Source organism: Emys orbicularis, chromosome 7 (assembly GCF_028017835.1).
Source record: "Emys orbicularis isolate rEmyOrb1 chromosome 7, rEmyOrb1.hap1, whole genome shotgun sequence".
In the NCBI taxonomy this organism is placed as follows: Eukaryota; Metazoa; Chordata; order Testudines; family Emydidae; genus Emys; species Emys orbicularis.
In genome coordinates, this window is record NC_088689.1 from 109,576,369 (window position 1) to 109,597,813 (window position 21,445).

The following is a 21,445-nucleotide window of genomic DNA, read 5'->3' on the forward strand; positions in this document are numbered from 1 at the left end:
ACCGTGTCTTGTTTCTTTGTATAGTGCCTAGCACACTTTTGAGGTGCTCAGTGAAGAAATAATGATGATGTACTTCATACATTTGGCATCAGGGCAAGTACATCTTACCTGGGCATGCTCAAAACCTGCAGTACAGCAGCTGCTGTATGTCTGAGACTGACCTAGAGAGGAAGGGTAGGCTACGGCACTGAATCAGGACTCAGGAGATCCAGGTTCACTTAGCACTTATGTGTCTGTGTTCCCCATCTGTATAATGGGGATAATACTTCCCCAGCTCGTAGGGGAGCTCAGGGTAAATTCATTAACGTTGGTGAAGGACTCAGACACCCTAATGGGAGTCACTTGGTCTATATGGTATTTTTCATTTGATTAGTTAACTCCAATAGTTCCTTTCAGTTGGGTTTCCAAGTTGAGCTCTGCTAACCAGGGGTTAAAAGCCATGACCACGTCTATCTTTGGAATCCAGTAACCAAACAATACAGCGCCATAAAAAAATGAATCATCCAAATGGGTTTCCCTCATTATTCAGACAGGGCAGTGACCATGAAGGAGGGACTATGCCATGCTGTAAAGCAGCACAATATATTTATCTTTTGGGGTAGACACTTAGTGGCTTGTGTTATGATGCCAGACAACACCCCAGAATCTCTGACGCAGGCTTGTGAGATCTTCTTGTCACCACAGTGTATTCTCCCCATTAAGGACCAGTGTGGTTCCATTGATTTCCTTGATACCTCCTTTGGCTTCGGGCCTCCTCCCCACAGCCCCGTCTCGGATGATGGACCGTTACTGGTGATAGCAGTGATGTTAATATCTGAAATGGATGGCTAGCCCCATTGCTTTCTCCTTTCTTCCAATGCATGACTTTCTGGGCAGTACTGAGCAGCCACTCCCCCTTTCTCATCTCCAGGGCACCTTGCAGAAGTTCGTCGATGACCTGTTTGAGACCATCTTCAGCACGGCACACCGCGGGAGCGCCCTGCCCCTGGCCATCAAGTACATGTTCGACTTTCTGGACGAACAAGCCGACAAACATCAGATCAACGATTATGACGTCAGGCACACCTGGAAGAGTAACTGGTAATTGGGCAGGTGCCGGGGGAGGGAGAGGTGTCAGCCGTTCCCATTTGTACTAACCCAGCTAATGAATGTCTCCAAGCTTCTGAGGTGAAATTTGGTTATGCCAACCTCAGCCAAGGCAGATTAACACTAAAAATGACCTGGGTCAGCTGGAAACGTAGGGCACCTAAGCCTACTTGTATACCAGTATTTCTTGGGGTGGGTGAGTCGCAGGCACATTCTGCTATAACAAGTAGTCCCAGCAATGCCACCCTTCCCATAAACGTCATATCCTGAAGTACTAGGTGCTCCATGATTGAAGTATGGCTGGGCTGTGCAGTTAAATGCCCAGCTCACCTGGAGATTGATGGGATGTGGGCTCCTAGCTCCCTAGGCACCTTTGCAAACCCTAGGCTATATTTTCATACCACCCGTCCTACCAGTGTTTGTGATGTGCACTCCAGCCTGCCACGTAGCCAAGCATGTCGTAATGAAGATAGTGTAATACCACACACGCATCCTTCCTAGCCGAGCCTGAAGAGCCGACCCATCAGGCTTGCTAATCACTTCCAGGAAAGGGGGGCAGGTGCTGATGAGATCTCCGTGAGCAATGTGATGGGGCTAGCACTCCACCGTGTATTGGCTTCGCTTCTCCACAACTCCCCCCTCGCCCGGCATTCTTCTTTTCTGCTGCCTCGCTGATTTCATCTCTCTGATCTCCTTGCCGCTACTGGCAACGAGTACATACGTTCCCATGTCTGGCATTTGTTAAATGGCAGCCAAATTGCTTTTGTATAGTTCAGTAACTGTCGGCAATTAGCAGGGTAGGAAAAGAAACATTTTTAAATGGAGATATGAGAGTGCGGAAGCACTCGGAACTGATTTATAACTCTGCTTTCTATATTAAAGGAAGGAAGGAGTTGGTGGGGGGGCCCAGTTCCACAGGGCCTGGGATGCAGGCTCCTGCATACTAATGTTCACGCTTATCTCTGGGCGCTAATTCGATGTGTGGAGCTGATTTCTTGAGGCCGCTCCCTTCACGGATTGAAATATTTATGTGCATCCGGCACCCTCATTATAAGAGTCCCGGGGAGCCAGCATTTGGCATCTTAGACAGAAGCATTGTTGATGACACAGGGAAGCTTAGGAGGGGCTCTCAGGAGCTTTATACCAGGGATCGATCTCTGAGGACCTTCTAATGAGAGTTAGATGCTACTGAGAGGAGGGTGATATAAGGATAGAATAGAAGAGGGGCATGCATATGTGCTGTGAGCAAGCACGTGGTCTGTCACTAGCCAGGATTCCCCTCTCTTGCTGTGAGCCCATCTGAGTTATAGATTTGCTATCTCAATATCTGATGTAGCCTACGTTTTCCTCAGATAATAAATGCCCTAGTGAGTCCCTTAAAGAGCCCAACAATTCTCCTCCCACATGAGCCTGTCTGGGACCTTTGTAAAGTTCCGCGAGGGGTTTTAGAAAGGATCAGCTGAGGGGGGAAGGAGATGTTGCACAATTTGGCATAAGCCATAGGGTCTGGGCATAAGCAATGGCTGTCCCATGGGAATGGAACCCGCTCCTATGGAATGGGAGCAGACAGTTGAGCCGGTGCTAGGAACCGAGGCAGTAGCAGTGTTCAGAGGGGTTAAACGGGACTCCTGAGGTTTTGATCAATGGGCTGTGCAAGCTTTGGTTTTCTGATAAGGTGGGATTTGGGGTTATGAGTGTGTGGGAGGAAAGGGGAGGGGAAGGACACCCAGAGGACTTGGAATGGAGATGACTCACTTGGGTGGTGGCAGTTGGACAGGAAAGAGAGGAAGAATACTGTGATGGCCTTCCTTTAGGATCCTTGAAGACCGCATTATGGCTGTGGGCCAGCAGGGAACTATTCCAAAGCAAAGTCTCTCCCAGACCCCTATGCCATACAAAATCTTTAGGAGCCCCTGCAATGTTGAAGTTACTTCAGAGGGAATGCATTAAAAACACGATTCACTGATGTAAATTCCAGGGACACCCTCCCTAGGCCCTGGGTATGTGAGGTTTGTAGATTGTCCTCCACCAGCACCCATGCCCCAGATAGCTACAATAACCCAAGGGAGGGGAAAACTCCTAATGTAGAGTGAATGCCTACATCCGTAGACTCCAGGAGAGGAGTACCTGGGAACCATCAGCGCCTCGTGTCATTGGCTTCCTCCTCTCCTGTGTGACTTGGCCTACGAGGAATATTAAAGTTGAGTCTACATGATGCTAGACCTTTGCTGGCCCCCATCTTAGAATCACAGAAATGTAGGGCTGGAAGGGACCTTGAGAGGTCATCAATAGAACTCTGCATGGATACAAAATGTGTATCCGCATCCGATCCGCAAACATGGTCCGTGGATGTAAGGTCCGTGGATATCCACAGATTTGCAGGGCTCTAGTCATCAAGTCCAGCCCCCTATGCTGAGGCAGGCCAAGGCCATCCCTGACTGGTTTTTGTCTAACCCTTTCTTAAAAACCTACAATGACAGGGGTTCCACAACCTCCCTTGGAAGCCTACCTCAGAGCTTCATTACCTTTATAGCTAGAACATTTTGCCTAATATCTAACTTAAATCTCCCTTGCTGCAGATTAAGCCCATTAAGAGTGTTTTCAGGTCCCCCCTCAATCTTTTCCCAAGACTAAACATGTCCAGTTTTTTAACCTTTCCTCATAGGTCAGGTTTTCTAAACCTTTTATCATTTTTGTTGCTCCCTCCAATTTGTCGACATCTTTTGTAAAGGGTGGTGCCCAAAACTGGACATAGTGCACCAGCTGAGGCCTCACTGGTGCCAAATAGAATGGGACAGTTCCCTCCCGTGTCTTCCGTACAACACTTCAGGTCGACATCCTCATGTTACAGGCATGTGGTCATAGCTGTGTCCTCTTTGTGTGGTGCTGCATCTGTTTAGTAATGCCTGGGCTTTTATGAGGGGTAGGGCATTGCAATTCCTGGTTCCATGCCCACAAACCCCACTGGGGTGAAGTGTCTATGACCAAAGCTGTGTGGTGAAGTGGCAGCTGCAGGATAGGAGCCGATTTATTCCTAACCAGCACCGCTACTGGATCAGACAGAGGCAGGCTGTAGTGATTAGGGAATCTTTCCTAGCACCTACAACCATCATTTGACAGCAAACTGATACAGGGACCCCAAAGCATCCTCAAGTCCCGATCACCTCTGCCCTCTTTGAAATTGCTGACAAGGTCGAGAAGTTCCTCCCCCGAGGCCTCTCTCTTACTGTGCCCAGTGGATAGAAATGACCATATTCAGGATAAGCTTGAGGGTGTGATAGCCCAGGTGTCCAGGATGCCATTGGGGCGGTAGGTGAATGAATTTTTTCCCCAAATTGCTTATCTTTTTGTGGGGTTGGGGGAGAAGACTGCCAAATTCAGGCTTGAATCCGCCAAATTCAGGAAGCTGTCTGCACTAGCTCCTGTCTGGGGCCTTGTTTCCTGCAGTGACCATCTCTGTTCTTTCTTTCCTCAGTCTACCTCTGCGTTTTTGGGTGAATGTGATTAAGAACCCCCAGTTTGTGTTTGACATTCACAAGAACAGTATTACTGATGCTTGCCTATCCGTGGTGGCTCAGACATTCATGGACTCCTGCTCAACTTCTGAGCACAAGCTAGGGAAAGACTCTCCCTCCAACAAACTACTGTATGCCAAGGACATCCCCAACTATAAGAGCTGGGTAGAAAGGTGAGTGACCTCAGCATTGCTTCCTCCGTGCTGTATATACATTATGTCTGCAATATGCATATGGGGAAATTACAGACCTCATAGTCCTTATTGTGCATGGACTTGATTAATGCAGTGATCCTTCTAGGTTGTTGTTCATTCTTTGAGTTCGAAGATGACCATGACATCATTGATTGGTTTGGTTTCTGTGAACACGTGAGTGGCTGATCAGGCTAATCTGAGTTTTCAACTGTCTCTGGCACACTGAACAAGAGATGCCACTATGGGTTACTTGATTAATCTTATCTTCATCCGTTTCCTCAGACAGCCCATGTGAAAGTGGTTCAGCTTTATAATGTGACATCTGTACACTGTCCATGTTTCGCAGGCATACGTCAAAGTTGGCAACATGATGGCTTTGTAGACCTTCAGTTTTGTTTGGTGCCTAATGCCTCTGCACTTGGACACATTTGCACAGAGTCTGCCAAAGGCCATGCTTGCTTTGGCAGTTCTGGCATTGGTTTCATCGTTGATGTGAACTGCATGTGAGAGTGTACTGCCGAGGTAGGCGAACTTGTCCACTGCCTGCAGGGTTTGGCCATTCACTGTGATAGCAGGCTCTACCTAAGGCTTTCTTGGTGCAGGCTGGTACATCGCTTTTGTCTTCTTGATGTTGATTGTGAGACCAAAATTGTCACAAGGTGAAGAGAAATAGTCCATACTCTGCTACATGTCAGACGGAGATTTGGAATTCAGGGAACAGTCATCAGCAAACAGAAGGTCATTAAGAGTCACTTTCTGTATCTTCATCTTTGCCTGTAGCCTCAGCAGATTGAAAAGCTTGCCATCAGTCCAGTATCTGATGCCAATCCTGGTGTCACAGTCATGAAAGGCATCTGTAAGCATGACAGAGAACATCATACTGAAGAGGGCTTGGTTAATGCAGTGATTTTTCTATAGATAATCCTCCACAGGTGGATGGCAGAAGAGTCTCACTAACTATCTGCTGGAAGGTGGTCTTCTAGGAAGTGGAAAGTTCAGGAGGTCAGGGGCATCTGCCTGCTAATGGAGCCCCTTAGTGCCTTGTTTTGGGGTTGACATTTCGAGGCAGCCATTTATGATTGTTTATAGGGGAGCTGGGAGTGACATCTGTTTTGAGATTGCCTAACATTTTCTATTGTAAGAGATTCTTGTGATCTTTGTCAAAAGCTCTAACCTCCGTTGTTTGCAGCAGGCCTTTGAAATTCATCAAGGAGAAAGCCCTTGGGCTAGAGAAGTGCCTCTTCTTTGTTCCATGAAAATCCATTCAGGTTTTGCTGAGATACAAAGTGTTGAAAATTGCCATTTCTCTTCTCTCATGTCTGCTCCTCAGGAAAAGTTTGGGAGCCTTCTAAAATAATAATTGAACATGAACATTCTAAGGCAGAGCCCAGGCCACTGTCAAAGCAGCAGCAGCAGCTGTTGCCACTACACTGGGAATTCCCAGGTGCTGCCAGAGCAGCTATAGCGGGGATGAGGGGGGGAGAACCAGGCCAGGACCCCCCAAACTATCTTTCAACCCAGCACCTTGCTCAGTAGCCCATCCCCCATTCTGGGATAATAGCCTTCTCCTGTCATTAGCTGATGTAGCAGGTCCTGTGACTCAAATAGTAGATGGCTGTGCTGCAATGCTGACATTTCCTGGTTCAAACCCTGCTTGTGATGTATGGTTGGGTGTTGTAACAGTCAAACATAATCGTTTTTTTTAACCTTTGTCTTTTTAAAGAAAATCTAGGAAATTACATACAAAAAATACATAAAGTTATTTAGGGTGCAAAGCTGAACACTCGAAAGTTAGGAAATGCCAGATTTAAAGTTGCCTGTGCAGCCTTAATTCTGCCTTCTTGTGTGGATGTATAATGATAGTCTTTAACTACATGATCACGTTCCGTTTTCCCCACAGGACCCCTGTGTCATTCAGTGCACAGGATGGCCGCACAAAGGGCCAAATTAAAGTTGCACAAGCAATCATACATCTGGCATTACCTAACTTTTGACTGCTTGATTTTGCCTCCTAAATAATGTTCTTGTAATGTTTTTCCCCGTTAAATATTTATATAACTCCATAGGGGCATGCATGGTGCTTTGCAGGCAAATTAAAAGACAAGGTTCCTGCCCTGAGGATCTTAGAACCTCAATTTGACTGAAAACACAAGAAAAATGTCAGCAGGCCACAAGCAGGTCAGAAGAGGGCAGGACTGCCCTGTGGGGAGTAGGTTCTCCTCTCTGGGCTAAGAGGTTGGATTTCCCACCTCTCATCTGTGGTGGGGCTTTGTTGTGTAACTGCAGTTTTTTTCTTTGGAGGATTATCACTGCAAAGCCTTGCAGAAGGAAGGGTTTGAATGAAGGGAGGGTGATTGACTGAACCTGGCAGTCCCAATGGAAGATCTGTTTGTTACGTCCATCATCATGATACCCAGGCACCAGGCAAAAAAAGGGCATTTTGCCAGTTGGCCACTCCAGGGAAGAAACAGAGTTAAAAGGGTGAGCACGCAGTAAGGGGGGAGGAGAGAGTCACACTCCGTTTTGCTTCCAGGCTGGCTGCATCCTGAGTCACTGTTATGCAAGGTGTGATCTCTCGGCGTGTAGGCATCCAGCTGGAACATTAGCAATCCATGGGATGTCGGTCCATTAGAGATGTCAGTATGTGCACTGAAAAATAATTGTGGCCCCTCATCCCCTGCATACGTCTCGATCCAGAAAGGTTTCTCTGCTTCCTTTTGTCTGGAGATCTTGTACTGCAGTCATGGATGCATGCATCTGCCCTGGGAGCCCCCTCGTCATGCCCTCACCTGCCATGGAGTCACGCCTCCCATCAAGGGCATTTCAGACAGCGTGGTCCAGGCAGCTGGGTTCTCAGGCAAACTCAACCCTACAGCATGCCCTGGAGGATCTTGGTGTGATTTCAGTGGCCTTTAATTTAGAAGATGGCTGGAAATTGTGAGCCCCAAGGCTTGGTCTTTCTGCCTTCATATTCCTGAAGTGGATGGAAGGTGTTTTCTATCCTGTAAGGAAAAATCTGAGAGGAAACGGATGAGAAACCACGTCTGATGTTCTCAGCTGCACAGTGGATCCCTTGGTGCCTGCTGTAGTTGGCAATTCTCTGCTCAAACCTTTGTTCTCCACTGCTCCTTAGAGGGTGAAGAGTCAGACTCTCCAGCTCTATCGGAATCTGTGGAGTCTCCATCCTCCCCGTTCCAAGTACAGCTGGAACCCCTGCTGGGCACTGCCCTGCGTAAGCATCTTAACCTGCGCTCTTGGCTGCTTTCAGTACCAAAGGATAGAGTGGGGCTCATGTTCATCTCCTGAAGGTGTTACGCTGCCATCTGCTCCCACCCAAATGCCTGACCCAGCGTCGTTCCACCTCAGTGAGATTGGATTCAGCTAATGATGATGCTGCTACTAATCACAGTGCCGGAATGTTGACTGTGAATTGCATTGGCGTTTCATTTCCCTGGGGTTATGAGAGATAAAGCAAGGTGGTTTGAGCATTGGCCTACTAAACCCAGGGTTGTGAGTTCAATCCTTGAGGGAGGGATCTAGGGCAAAAATCTGTCTGGGGATTGGTCCTGCTTTGAGCAGGGGGTTGGACTAGATGACCTCCTGAGGTCCCTTCCAACCCTGATAGTCTATGATCTATGTTTGGGTGGGGTTTGCACTCAGTATTTACAGGTATTTAGAGTGGCAAGGCCTGATTGTCGAGGACAGTGCTGTTTTGCAGGAGAAGCCTGTGAAGGTATTAAGAACCTGATTGCTGAATGGACCTCAATCGGCCCTCAGAGTTTGCAACTTTACTTTCTGCCCACACAAAAATGGAGACCGTACATTTGATCATTTTGCCCTAAAATTTTTTCAAAATATCTTTAGGGAAACAAATATTAGCATGTTCCTGTGGGAAATGTTTAAAGGCAGCCATCCTGAGCACAGTGCCTGGTAGGTTTCTGTTCTGGGAATGGCTGAGCTCCTCCCCAGGAAAGCTCACCTCAGTCCGGCCAGGCCTTGCTTTTACCTCAGGAAGAGATGCATGCACTGGGAGCCCCTGCCATTGAGGGCAGCACAGAATATACTTGTATGGTTTGTGCAAGAACGTCCTGCCCCTGTGGATGACATGTGAATGCAGGAGACTGCTAAGCACATCAGATGATGCTGGGATAATGCACCTGCTGTTAGTCTGGGTGCCGTGGCTTTGAATCCCCTTGGGTCCAATTTATACAGTTGCCTGAATTTGCTGAGCATACCAATGAGCCATCTAGTCCTGTATGCCTCCCTTTTGCCCTACCCAATCAGATCAGTGGACCATGTAGGAGTGGGTGAGACCATTGGTCCATAACCCAAGTATTCCATCTCCTATCATACCTTATTGGTCCACTGGTCCATTTAGGCCAGTATCCTTCCTACAGCAATGGTCAAAACACTTCAGTGGAATGCTTGATTACCTGCCCTGTTTCTGGCTAACGCTGAGTGCTGTCTGGGTACAGGTGACGTGATGCCATGAAACATTAGTCAGGGTGAAGTCACATTTTCTGTTGTTGATTCTGGTAAAGCAGGGTTCTCAGCCTCAGGGTCATGACCCCATGGTGGCTCATTGAGCTGTTTTCTGACATTTTTCACATTTTCTGCAGAATCTGTTTTCACTAAAAACCCAAACGGTTTCTGGCCTTTCTGTTGAGCAGTAGCCTTTCCAAGCACAACTAGCCACAGTAATAAGGGCTACTAAATATACATCACCGAGGAAGGTGCAATTCATGAAATGTTCAGTACGGATGTGTACAGTATAGATGTGGATGTGAAATTATCACAAGTGTATGCACTGAATGTGAAATGCCATCTTTGGCTTTCTGTGACACAGTAAACTTCCAAGAGAATCACTGCAAACAAACAAATTGTTACATATGGCGGCACCTGGGGGGCAGGGCTTTTGACTGGAATAGCAGAAAGGATTTGGGGATATTGGGTCATGAGGGCAAAAGTGGGTAGTTTGGAAGGTCATGGAAGGGAATAGTGGGTGGTTTGAGGATGGCAGGTGGAAAATCATTGAGAGCACCTGACTTTAACTATCCCAACTGCTTCAGTGTAACAAGAAGTTAATTTAAGGGGGAGGTAGTGTGGCCTACTAGACAGAGCACTGGAATGGGCTCTAGGGGACCTGTGTTCAATTCCCTGCTCTGCCACTTGATGGCTGGGTGACTTATCCCTTCCCCTTTCTGTGCCTCAGTTACCCCAGCTATAAAATGGGGATCCTGATACTGACCTCCTTTGTAAAGCACTTTGAGATCTATTGATGAAAAGCACCATATAGTACTATTACTGTGAAACAAAAGGCTCCTTGTATTCACCTTTCAGTCTGCCCACAGGGTGTTCTCAGAGGGAGTCCCAAGGAGGCCTGCCCCTCTTCCTGTTTCAGACACTCTATTCTGTTTCTCCTACCCCCCTGTAGATATTATGCAGATATTGCTAAAATGCCAGCAATCAGTGACCAGGACATGAGTGCATACCTGGCGGAGCAGTCCCGGTTACACCTGAGCCAGTTCAACAGCATGAGTGCGCTGCACGAGATCTACTCATACATCACCAAGTACAAGGATGAGGTAAGTCAACAGGGGCTGGGGCATCTTGTTTTCAAGCAAGGGCACATCCCCCGCCCAGTTTCTGCATTCCCCCTCTTGCTGCCCAGAAAAATTATCTCACAGGAAATATAGAGAGGGGGAAATTGCTGTTGGTAGCTGGATTCAACTCACTTCTGGAAGCACATCTGGATCATAGCAGCCTGCACAATGAAAGTGTGTAGTAAAGTAGCCCCGTGTGTAGTAAAGTTACGTGTCCCATTACTGTGTGTGTGTGACTACCAGCCAATGATAGAAGTTACCAGGCACTAATACACTTCATAACCTCCACATACCTGGATTCACACTCACCCTGAGTGAATGTGATGATTGTACAAGTGACGGAAGGGGCTGAGAGCAGTGAGTAGAGCCAGGCACAGTGAAAGGAGGTGGTGCTCAAGCTTTTCCCGACTGCTCTCTTCACTCCTGACCTTGCTATTCCACTCTAGAGATGAGCAGCAGCTCTTCATGCTGTTCTTATCATGGGCACTCGCCCATCTGCTCTTCTGATACCCCTCCATCCCAACCTGCAGCAGCTCCTCCAGTCCTGGGCCTTTCCTGAGCATACATTCTGATAAGGGTATTGTTTTGTACTCATATTTCCTTTGGCAAGTAGCATGGGAAACTGCTAAACTTCTTTCCCATGTGAATGAAGTCAGGATTTGAACTCCGGTCTGCCTCGCCTCATCTCACCGCCTTCCCTCCCTCTTCCCCACCTGCTGTAAATGACCCCATAGCACAGCAGAACCCATGAAGGTACCCAAGTCACCTTGCTTGCAATCCCAGGGGTGCACTTGGAAGGATAAGGTGTCCGTGCCAATAGGCCTCTTCGAATATTGACAAGAGTGGTTAAAAACCCATCTGTTGTAAATTGTACAAATTAACTTCATAAAGCACTATTCAAACACACTCTGCAATACTTTATTAAAGCAATAAAATATATAACTGTTGTGTATATATATAAAAACATAACCTAGATTTTATTGTCCCAATAAAGCAGAGTGAAAACTTGTGTTTGAGTAGTGGTTTATTTAGATAAAAAGCCTTTGCCCCAAGCTGCTGCATTGTCTCCTGAGAGAGACAGGGTGTCTAAGCCGTGAGAGAGACAGGAAGAGGTGAGGGCCATCAGTAGACAGGTAGCCAAGAGTGCTGCGGGACAAGGTAGAGCAGAACAGATTACAAGGGGTGCTATAGGTTAAGTTCAGAAGCAATAGCGGAGCTGTGTGGGGAGAGCCCAGTTTTGGGGTGACAGGGTCTGCTGCAAGTGAGGGCTGTTACACATTGGCAGAGCTGGGAGCGGTCTGGGTTGAAATGCATTGGCAAAGGTGTGGGGGGAAGCATTTCATAACACCTGCCAGCCCTGTGCCTGGCTCCTCAGCCGTCAGGCTTTCATCAGCACCAAAAGTCACCTAAGCCTCAAAAATCAACCACAAGCCAGCCACTGTGTGAGAGTTGTCGGGGAGGTGTGATATTAACGAGCTGCTCTTTGAAGATGCAGGGTGAGTAGCCAACCTGTGTTCCTGCCAGTTCACTGCAGTCTGGCATCTGTTGAATGTTCCCCCATAGCCCACTCTGAAAGCACCACTAGTGTGTTCTCAGCTCTCAGGAACTTCTTTTATTATTCGTAATGGGATTAATAAATCGCAGCTGTTCCCTTTGTTTGTTTTCATTCATTAAGCACAATTACATGCAGCCCGATTGCACCCTCTTTGATGCGAAATGGGAGAGAATCATTTTTCCTGTTGTTCAGTGCAGTAATATGCTGTCATTGGCTGTGAATGAAAATCATAATTAATTTTCATTTGGGTACTTGCATCTTCATAATCACTGGTCCCGGCTCCTTACAGCAGGTGACAGGCATGTATCTCTCTTTATACTCTGCATGGATTTCTTTTTGCTGTGTTGTTTTCCATGAGGACAACAAGATAACAGATAATCAAATAAAGAGAAGGCAGGTTGTGAATCTTTCAGCACTCTTAGACTTCAATGATAAACTGTTCTCTTATCAGGAGAGGCAGTGGTGAGGTGGGTACAGGGGACTAGACTCAGATTCATATTCTCTGTCTGATCCTGTCCAATTCTGATTCAGATGCCTTTAAGAGACGTGTTTTTTGACTGCCAGATGAATATTTAGGGGTGGTTGGGTATAAGGTGGGTTGGTGCCATCTAGAGGCTGATCTGGTTAATAGAAGGGACGTGTATATTGAGATTATAGCAACTGGATATGACTATGAGCCCATCAAGTCTTCTATTCTGCCTCCAGGTTTGGCCTATAGCTGATGCTTCAGAGGAAAGCAAATAAAACCCTTGTGGTGTACCTGGCTAATTGCGACATGCACATAGGGGAGATTTCTTCCTGAGTGTCACAAGTGATCAGCTGGCACCCTTGTGGAGCAGAACTACAAATGTTGCTCTTGGTGGCCATGAAACTAAGCAGCCCTTGCTAAAGTCCAGCTTCAAGATTTGACTTGATGGGATGAACAATCCCAGAGTTTGAATCAGGATGGAAATAGTCAGAAAGTTACATCCCCTCCACAAATGCCCACTTTGTGCCGCATGCTTTCAGCTCTGGTTTTGGATGTTAGGTAGGTCGGATGTCCTCCGAAGGACAAAAATTCCAAAGAGTACAGTGAAAACCCAGGAGGCCCCGTCCCATAATCTGGGAACAAGAGGTCACTAAACCAAATTAATGGGCAGCCAAGAACCATGGCAAGATTTGGAAGAGCGCTGGAGGAGCCTTTCATGACTCTCGGTATCTTTTGTGGCTGCATCCCCTCAGGACGTAAGTGAATTTCGGGGAGGAATTTTTCTCCTCATGCTATAGTATCTCAGCCAGGGTCTGATCCTGACAGGTACTGAACACCCCCAATTCACACCGAAGTCGAGTATTCAGCATCTTGCTGGATTGAGCGCTTGGTTAGGTGCACTGCAGGAGGGGTAATTTCATCCTTATCTGAAGTCAGCTGTAGGCCACTGCCCAGGGCTGGCTACTAGGCCAGACTGACTGGAATCACCTGCACTGCACTGAGATGCACGCTGAGACCCTGAGTCTCCCAGCATCCAGCGCTGCATATCCTCCACAGCACATCCTGTGTGCTCAGTGCTGGAAAGCTGCAGGGCGCTGCAGCGACTTTTAATCAAAAAGAGCTGATTTCCCTATTAAGGAGTTACCTGTAGGGTTTGTGATGGACTTTTGCCTGCCTCCTAGTAAGTCTGTTAATTATACAACAGTTTGTTTCCAATTATGCAGCCAATGAAATGGTTAATCAAATCCCCTTTGACGGATGCCTTGACATTTAATTGCAAAAAATTTGGTCTCCTGACAAACTTACCTGGGGAGACAGGATTTCTGTCAGGTTTGTTTTTAAATCCACTGTTCTGTGTCTGGTGGCACAATGTTAGCTAGCTGGACTCAGCGCTTCACACTCCTGGGTGATGGGTAGACGAGCAATTACCCCTCTTTTATGCGTCCATTACCCCTCCCTCGCCATGCTGACTCTTGCCTTCAGCCCCCCAGCCTCTCCCTGTGCCTTTAGTAATGTCCCAGTTCATGTAAATACCAGAGAAATGTGCCCCTCCCATCCTCTGATCTGTCACCAAAAGACGAGTTTGTTTAGAGAAATGAGATTCCAATGGAGAAATCCCGTTGTCTGATGTTTCCAATGTTGCGAGCACTTCTCCTGCATAGCAGTGTGGCCTCCCATTGACTGAGGCAGACGTTGCTGAGGCCGCATGCCTGAATGTCTGCCTGCGTCGCTCCCACAGTGCCAAGTGCCTCGTCTCCACGCCTCAGTAGAGTTGTCATTGGCGGAAACGCAGTTAGACAAACTCTAGCCAGGGGCCTTGCAGCTGAGAAGCCATGAAAGGCCTGTGAGTTTGGAGAAGCACCCAGCTGCGTGGCTGCTCCTTGCACCCTCAGAAGCTGCTGGGTCAGCATTTGGAGAGCAGGCTCTTTTGAAAGGTTTCCAGTGTTTCTTAGCTAATGGCAGCCTGGAAATACCAGCAGAACAATAGCCTTGTTAGGATAGTCCTGTCTCCTGTCCTGGCTGGGTCCCACACATGCAGAGGCAGCTATGCCCTGAGAAATAAAGGCAGGTGAAATGTTACCTGAAGGTTATTGAAGCTGAAGGTGGTGGGGCAAACCCCACCCTGTGCTACTGTTTCATCGGGGCTGTTTCCTTGTCTCCTGTAACTTTTGTTTGCACCTTACCTGAGGCCTGTGCAGAACACTGGGGAGACAGATGAGTCATTGCCTATGCTGCCAGCCGTCACTTTTGCTCCCAGGTTAGACTGTAAGCTCTTCAGGGCCGGGCCCTGTGTCTTCCCATGTGTTTGTACTGTGCGCAGCACATCAGGTCCCTGATCCTGACTGTGGCATCCAGCAGCTACTGCAGCACAAATAATACCAATACAGGGCTTGGTACTGGTTCCCTTTGAGATTTGGGTGACGGTCTGAACCAGTTCTCAGTCAGACCGGTTCAGCTGACCCACTGGCTGAGCCAGCCTGCGTCAATGCTGACCAGTCTCACACTAAGACGAGCACTCGATGGCTTGGTCTACGCTGAAAAGTGACATTGGCATAAACCACACCCCTGACCAACGCACTTATACCAGCAAAAACCACAGAGTAGACACAGCCGTGTCAATGGAAGAGGGCTTCCATCAACATGGCTAACTTCATTGGGGAGGTGTTCCTATGGTGACAGCAAAACTCCTTCTGTCAGTACTGTGGAGCTATGCCGGCGTTGCTAGGCCAGTATAGTGTCTGTGGTGTAGATGTACCCTAAGGCCAGATTCTGATCTTGGCTACACCGCTGAAAATCCAGAGCTACTCCATGTCTTCAGCTGAGTTGCTCTGGGTTCACATGGCGTCATTGAAGCTGGCCCCGAGCCTTTTGGGGCCCCTCATTGCATAGCTGGGAATTCTGTTCTGTGGCAGCTGCATACAGACAGACACTCTATTCATTTGATCAAATTGGGAAGTTAAATAAAACAATCCCCTAGACAGACAGATCAGTGATGTCTGTGTTGGCTAGCGTGTCTTCTAATCAACCATCAACTCAACAATGTTATCCCTAGCTTCTTATTAATAAAATCAAATACATCAGCCAAAACCCAGTGATTTAAATAGACACATGGAAAAGGCAAGATTTTCAGACATGATTAGAGATTGTAGATGTCTGATTGAGACACCTTAAAGGGACCTGATTTTCAAAATGCGCTGTGCATCTGCCCTCTGAAAATCGGGCCTTTCTAAGGTGCCCTAAACTGGGCATCCCCAAATTAAGGCACCCACAATAGCTAGTTACTTTTGAAAATCTTGGTCAGAGTTGTTACCACCTCATGGCCCTTGGTATGTGACGAAAGCTGGAATTGGTCCCTACTGACATTTTTTAGTGCTTTGTGAAGTCTAGTTTGACACATCCCCTTGGACTGGGCTTCCAGCACATCCCTTAGAAGGCTATTTCACAGGGGGATGGATCTTACTCTCCGGAAGTTCTTCCTGATGTTGAAAAAAAGGAAAATTCAGTCTTGATTTCCTCCTAGTCATAAGCTCATGCTAAATCATTTCTCTCCATCCTCGGGCTTTAGACCCCCCCATCCCCCCCCATGCTTTTTTCATATGCTTTTCCCCTTAGCGGTCGCTTAGCCCAGTGGTTCTCAATCTTTCCAGACTTCTGTATCCCTTTCAGGAGGCTGATTTGACTTGTGTGCCCCAAGTTTCACCTCACTTAAAAACTACTTGCTTACAAAATCGGACATAAAATACAGAAGTGTCACAGCCACGCTATTACTGACACATGGCTTACTTTCTCATTTTTACCATACAATTATACAATAAATCGTGACCCCTCAGGTTGAGAAACCCTGATATAGTAGATAGAGCAGTATAAGCGAGTCATTGTCGGTATGAAATTTTAGTTTGCACTGACTTCACTAGTGCTTTTCATGTAGCCTGTTGTAAAACTAGGCAAATATCTAGATGAGTTGATGTACCATCTGGACGACCTCTGCGTACCCCTGCTGGAGAACCACTGGCTTAGCCCATATTTAGCTATTTTAATAACCCCCCCAGATCAGTCTCTCCCACCTCTGATCAGATTTTGTTGCTTTTCTCTGAATTCCCATCATTAGCCCTATCTTCCTAGTAAGGCGGTGCTCGGAATGAATGCAGCAGTGTGTTTTACCTTGCCTGTTAGTGAGGGCTGACAACTCCCTCCTGGAAGCCGTGGTGGCATTGGTGGACCTGCATTCCTTTCCCATCTTCTCTTTCTAGGTTGCAGGTAACAGTACCACCTTTTCTCATCCTTTCCCCTCTCTTTTCTCCCCTGCCAGATTTTAGCTGCTTTAGAGAAGGATGAACAGGCCCGAAGGCAACGGCTGAGGAGTAAGCTGGAGCAGGCAATTGACACAATGGCCCTAAGCAGCTGAAAAGGCCGAGGCAGCCCGGACAGCTTTCCAGCAGTGGATACTACAAGAGAGAGGCCAGCAAGCGGCAGCAGCAGAGTACTTTGGGTCCAGAGCCAAATGGACACGCGGAGCCCGCCGCGTCTCGAAACTCTTAACACAAACGAACAAGGAAACCTACCACCGTATCACACCCAATCCAATCAGACCTATCCAGAGACCTTGCAAAAGGGACGGTGTGGGCAGGAGTGCAAAGGAGCCGAGAAGAACTGCAGGGAGCTTGCAGCGCACCCAGCACAGCTGCTTCGCCTGGGGGCATGTCCCCGATCTGGTGATGGAGGCTGGAGGGTCGGGACTGCACTAACTTCTAGGGCAACATGTCTGATGTTGTTATTTTTAGCGCAGGGAGGGTGGGCGGGGCTTTTCTTTTTTCTGTACTTGACTCGCTCCCCCTTCCTCCCCACCTGCCTCCCAGCTCTCCGCCCATATCCCTTCTCTCGCGCGCTCTCTCTCTCTCCCCCCCCACCCCACCCCAGCTCTCTGGCCTTCTGCCATTAGTGTTAACTGCTATATTTGCACAATTTACAAGAGAGAAACAAAAATTTTTTTTAATTAAAACAAAGTATAACACAAAGGGGGAGGGGAAGGGAGGTTCTAAATTTTGCAACAAACTAACAAAAAAAAAGGGGGGGGTTAAAAAAATCACTCAAAGGACCGATTCTGGGAGGAGAAGGGTGGGGGTGGGCGGGGAGTGGGAGACAAGTCCCATAACCTTGGGGTAGTTCAGAAAATTTGTCCTGTGCCATGTTTGAGTTGAATGTTGTTTAGTGCAGAAAGCAAAACAGGATTTTTTGTTAGCTGAATCAGCTCTAATTTACATGCTGCGTAAGTGGTGTCCGAAGGTCACAATCCAAGAGGAGGAAGAACAGAGAGGGGAGACAATCTAAGGGGCCTTTTCCCAGGGATCGGCCGGTGCTGTGAATCGTGGCGGGGGAGTGGCGTGGCGTGGTGTCGACTTCATCCTTGTTTTTATTTGCACGTTGCTATTTCTGCGTGGGGCAGGACAACGCAGATGAAGGAGGAGAATCGTTGAGCTCTTTATAGCCAGAGCTTGTGCTCCATCCTCTCTTGTGAAAGGAGAGTTTCCCGGCAGCATTCCCTGGTGGCGGTCGGTGCTGTGAGGGGTGTCTGGGCCATGGAGAAGCCCTCAGGGACCTTTCAGGCTGGGAAGCCGTTGAAAACAGACCTTTCAAATGGGCATCTCCATGACTCCAAGTGCAGGTAGATGACTGTAGTGGGGAGGTTGATGTTCTGGAAGCTTGAGAGCTTGCGCTACATCCAAGTGTATTAGGAGCAAAGGGCTTTCAGAACCAAACGGGTAGCAGGAAGGGAGTGTCAGCATGGGGCTTTGGCATCCTGCCCGTCTTTGCCTCCCTTCCTTCTGACGCCCCCTATCGACCTGAGGTGCTGAGCATCTCAGCACATTTGCAGCTCTTGGTGTCCTTTAAAGCAGCCTTAATGAAGTCACTGATGGCAGCTGGCTCACAGTCCAGCCGGGCTCCGAAACCTCTACAATCCCAGGGTTCTCCCAGCACTACCAAGCAGGCTCCCACATTTAAAGCAGTTGGAGACAGTAGTCCAACATACCCTTTTTTTTAGCAAGGAGCTAGGTGTGAGGTGCGGGGAGCTGTCAGCCTGCCACTCTGCTGTAACTAAGCCTTAACCCGCTGCAGCCTAGCAGTCCAATTACAAGCATTTTTGTCTGGAGCTACATCAGTGGATTTGTTTCAGGTTAGGCCTAACCGATCCCAGGAAAGGGGAAGAGGATGGGGGCCGTGGAGGCGGCCCTGGAATTTTGACTGCATGGTAAAACCGTTTTTCTCGGTCCTCTTTTTGTGCTGATGTAAGGGAAGGGCCCGGGTCACCCGGGGAAATGGTTTAGATCCTTATTTCTCTGCAGAAATCTTTCAGAGACCAGTGATGCCCTATAAGGCTTTTCTCTGTAGCTGCACTGGTTCTGGAGCAGCCACTTGGGGCAGAGGGATGTACGGGCCGTAACCTCGGATGGAAGGAAAGCAGAAAAAGAAAAGGTCCAGCCTTGTGTGTGGTTGGTTACAGGCTAAGAGGGCAAACCCTGAGTGGTGATTGCCGTAGCTCTCCAGATCTGAATTCCCCGCGTACTAGGCTGTCTCAGATCCCTGCTGCTACTGTGTACGCTGTCAGGAGCTGTTGGCACAAAAGGTTGGAGAGGGTTCTGTAAACTAAGCCGTTCGATGAGCTTGCCATGCGCTGATTTAACAAAACGGGGCAGGCACCACTCACCCTGCCGTTCCCAAGCCCCAGGAGCAAGAGCGTGTCTGTGGCGTGTCTGTGCACAGCTCACACAGTGGTGATGCTAGTTATCCAGATAGTTATATGCTCAGATACTAGGGTGAAGGACGCAATAGAAAACCCTCTGATAGATCATCAGGAGACAGCGCGAAAGGGAGGGTAGGAGGGATTGGGGGGTTTCTGCTGTGGCTGCCATGTTGCCCTGTATTTTGGTGGTGCTACATGTAGCTCATACCTCCGCTGTGTGTGTATACATACAACCACCCAGTGCCTGTATGTCCCACCAGAGCCCTCGCGTGGCATCACTCAGCCATGGTTGGAAAGGGCCCTGGAATTCCACAGGGCTGATTTCCAGCCCCCTCCCTGGGGAACGAGTGTTTTACAAAGCACCTGAGAATTCTCCTTTTAGCCTTCATTAGCCCACTGAGAGCTAGGTGAGGAGCCAAAGCATTCTGACTTGGCCTGCTCCCCAGACCCCAGGAAACCAGACCCAGGCTGGGATCTCACCGGGTTTCTGCCCAGAATGTACCTCTCTTTCCCCTCTCCTTACTCTTTCTTCCTCTCTCGCTCTCCCCCGCCCCCCGCTCTGTCTTTTTGGGTGATTGTTGCATTCTCTCATTTCACTGGAAACCCAGGGATCCATCTCCTTTGGAAGCCTCTACTTGGCATGTCAGATCCTCATGGCTTTATTATTTAAAGAAACAAAGGTGCCGAGCCGCTGCCCAGACTCAGAGCAGGTGACCAAAACCTTCTATAAACTTACAGTTTTCTTTTGCATACAGTACTGCGAATCTACATTGCTGCCTGGGCCAAGGAGGGGCCCACACCATGCCAGAGGTGGGCTACTGAAAATTTAAAAAACACCGGCTCGGTTTCTGTCCATTCCCTTAGATTGCAAGTAAGGGGCGGAGGGGGGAAAATAATGAAGTTTTTAATTAAAAAAAAAAATAGTGTGTGTATATATATATATATATATATGTGGTTACAATCTAATTCTTGTGCCCCAGTGGGGTGCTGTATAGTTAACTGAAGGAGAAACAAACCAATATTAAATATTAAATGGATTTACACAGCCAGTGGAAAATACCAAATGATCTGGAAGAAATTTCCAAGCATTTCTCACCAAGCAGAACAATCTTTTGAAGCCTGCACATCTCTAATTACGTTGTAATTTTGTTTTTTGAATTAAAGAAGAGGAGAAGGAGAAGATGATTTAAAAAAATAAAACAACAAAAACAAAAAAAAATTAAAAAAAAGATAAAATAAATACCCAACCCAACCTGAGCCATCTCCAGAGTTGTGGGACCTGTGGGCTGTTGCATGACTGTGCTAGATTTTAGTCTGAGTTGAACTTTTTAAGGAACAAAAACAAAAAACTGCAAGTGTTGAATACTAGAGGTTCGTTTAGACCTTTTCTTTTACATTTTGGAATTAATTTGTCACTTTCTCATCAAAGACAAAAATTAATTTGACTTCAACGGTTTACTTCTCAAAATGGTACTCAAAGACCCTTAAAGGACAGCTATGTGCCAGCGGGCCCCCGAAAGAGGCAGCATCTGTTTCGCTTGCTCTCTTGGGATCTCCTTCAGCAGTTGCGAGAGGGAAGGAATCCTCAAGTGAAACTGGGCTGTGGGCCATGAAAAATTGCTTTGTGGATACTTTAGAAAATGAAAGCCAGATCCTCAACTGGTGTAAATGGGCAGAGTTTCATTGAAATCAGTGTTTTTTAAGAGAGACGAGGGCACGTTGATCTAAAGTTTGTCCCATTTCTCCTTCTTGCTGTGTAGCACTGGTTGAAATATGTTCAAGGCCAGTGCCACCAACCTGGCTAGGACTTTACACACATCACCGTGGTATCCTGGCCGTAATAATCCACATTAGTGGGAAGGGCATTTCTGTGGTGAGGCTGCTTTATTATCTTTAGCCCAAGAATGACTTGAATCAGTAACCAGTTGTTTTTAGATCCTCAAGACGATTTTAATGTAGACAATTTCTAGGCTGTAATTACACTGCACATGGTTTTTAATGAGGTAGAAGGTATATATGGGTGTGAGCCCAAAGGCATTCTGGACATGGGTTTTGGTTTAGCTACGCTAGAGACGGGGATGAGGGGAACAGTGAAATCTCGATTCAGATCTGGATCCAAAGCTGAGATGCAGGCCTATCTCGGCTAGAGAGGGACTCAGTTCAGACCAGGAGAGTGCAGTTCAGCCTGCCTGCACGTCTACCTGACCTTCCAGCCATTGGGAGCGAGCTCCTGTGTGACCTCCTCCCTTCATTGCTGTGTCCTACCTGCATTTCTCCTTTCCAA

The 21,445-nt window shown here is 47.7% G+C and overlaps 1 protein-coding gene across 6 annotated transcripts in view; it reads left to right on the top strand.

Annotated features, from left to right (window-relative positions):
* PLXNA1 (plexin A1) overlaps positions 1-16,827 on the top strand; it is a 239,942-nt gene extending 223,115 nt beyond the window's left edge. For all 6 annotated transcript variants that reach the window (XM_065408674.1, XM_065408675.1, XM_065408678.1 and 3 more), the window contains 4 exons: positions 911-1,080; positions 4,562-4,774; positions 10,230-10,380; positions 16,732-16,827. In XM_065408674.1, the coding sequence (XP_065264746.1) occupies positions 911-1,080; positions 4,562-4,774; positions 10,230-10,380; positions 16,732-16,827 (630 nt within the window). The remainder of the gene's footprint in view (positions 1-910; positions 1,081-4,561; positions 4,775-10,229; positions 10,381-16,731) is intronic.
* The last annotated feature ends 4,618 nt before the right edge of the window (positions 16,828-21,445 follow it).